At 55.8% G+C, this 1817-nt stretch overlaps 1 protein-coding gene across 1 annotated transcript in view; it reads left to right on the forward strand.

The window, feature by feature from the left end:
• The window catches only part of LOC104500296 (kelch-like protein 24), a 2889-nt gene extending 1668 nt beyond the window's left edge, over nucleotides 1-1221 (forward strand). Inside the window, exons 3-4 of the mRNA XM_010143914.1 lie at nucleotides 295-706; nucleotides 924-1221. Coding sequence (XP_010142216.1) covers nucleotides 295-706; nucleotides 924-1221 — 710 coding nt within the window. The remainder of the gene's footprint in view (nucleotides 1-294; nucleotides 707-923) is intronic.
• Nucleotides 1222-1817: the final 596 nt, after the last annotated feature.

Raw genomic sequence — 1817 nt, forward strand, 5'->3', positions numbered from 1 at the left:
CCGCATTCAGTGATGGTGATGGTCCCACTTCAGGTGGGACTTGGACGTGAGATCCCCAGAGGTTCTCTCCCACCAGTGTTTCCATGTTCTCTTGAAAAGCGGGAGCAGGCGTGGAAGGACTCGCTGGTCCTGTCAGGCCGGCGTGTCTGTGCAGACAAGGAGTGAACCGACACACGGCGCAGGAATGTTCTCTGCTCATCTTGTACCTCCTCGGTGCAGCCCAGGGAGAGCCCTGCTCCCCAGGAGGGATTTTCAGCCGTGGTTCCCTGACCCTTTTCTCTGCTCTCTTCCCAGGCAGCTTCCTTTTTGTGACAGGAGGGTATTTCCGGGATGAGTTTGTGTGGTACAGCGTGGACTGGGTGCTCAGCTACAACTGCGTGGCCGACAGCTGGCTGGAAGGGCCGGCCATGAAGAAGTCCCGCAACAGCCACTGCGCCGTAGGAGCAGGGCTCTACCTGTACGTGCTGGGAGGGAGCACGGACGAAGGGATAATCGCCGCGGTGGAGCGCATGGCTCTGACGGAGCCGCGGTGGGAAAGCATGAGCCCAATGGCTCAGCCGGTGGAGAGGGGAGATGCTGCCAGTGTGGGGAGCAGGATCTACGTGGTCTGTGGCCTGGATGAGAATGGACACGTATATGATGGAGTGCAAAGGCTGAACACTGAGACGGACAGCTGGGATGTCATCTCGACCTCCCCGCTTCCAAGGTAAGAAAGAAGCTGGGACCTGGCAGGAGAAGAAAGATTCTAGTGTTGGTCCTGCTCCAAGAAGAGGTTGAACAGGAGGAATCCAGAGTCCTGCCCCACCAGCGCTTCTGGGATTCTGGGTTTGAACAGGACCCTTAACACGAGGACCAAGGTCCCGCAGCGTGTTCCAGGGGCCAGCTCTTCCAGTCGGTTCTGATGAGGGGTTTCTCCCCCGCAGGTACGACCTCTGCATCACCTCGCTGAATGGCGCCCTGTACACCATTGGAGGGGGAGCTTTCCGCTTCGATGTGGAGACGGGTGAGTGGACCCGGGTGGAGGAGGAGTGCCTGGCCCACAAGTTCTTCATGGGATGCAGCACCGTGAATGGACGGATTTACCTCCTTGGGCAGAGGAAGGGGAACGGTGCCCTCCCCGTCGTGGTCCTCTTCGATCCCTACGTTGACACGTGCCAGGTGGTGGATTACAAACTCCCTTGTCCCCTTCCTATTCGTGGGTGCGTCTCTGTGCGAAGATGACGTGGGCATGAGTAGCGCTGGATCTAGCATAACCAAAAAGACGAAGTCACGTCCCTTACAGCTGGCGGGGGTTGGATTGCCTCAGCTTTGGTCCGGGAAATTCTTTAATTTTGAAAACAGAGCTGTTCCTTCGGAGCTTTGTCTTTCCTTTTCTACCTGGCAGATGAACTCAAAGCAAAAGCCAAAGAAACTTTTGTGTCCACATGCAGGTTGTGGGTCGTTATGGGAAATAGTGGCCAGCGTTGTTATGGTACATGAACCCCTCCGGGTTGATGCTAAATAAAGGGCAGCTCTGACCTTTAACCTCTGACTCTGTCCTTTGAGCAGTGGGGAGAGGCGGGAAGGTCACTGCATCAGTGTTAGGAAATACTGTAGGAGTACAATAATAAATCAAATGTACGTCAAGGGAGTCCACAGCAGGAGCTGTGAGCTCTTGGTGCTGTAGGACAGATCAAAAACCCAAAACCCAACCAGCTACCGCAGTCAAACCACCCCCAGCCCCCAGCAGCATCCCCCGCACCAGCAGCATCCCCAGTTCAGTATTGGTTTAGTCCGAAATTAGCGTTTCCTGGGATAGGTGATTACGGCTCCCGTTA

Source organism: Buceros rhinoceros, unplaced genomic scaffold, assembly GCF_000710305.1.
Source record: "Buceros rhinoceros silvestris isolate BGI_N320 unplaced genomic scaffold, ASM71030v1 scaffold42999, whole genome shotgun sequence".
Lineage (NCBI taxonomy): Eukaryota > Metazoa > Chordata > Aves > Bucerotiformes > Bucerotidae > Buceros > Buceros rhinoceros.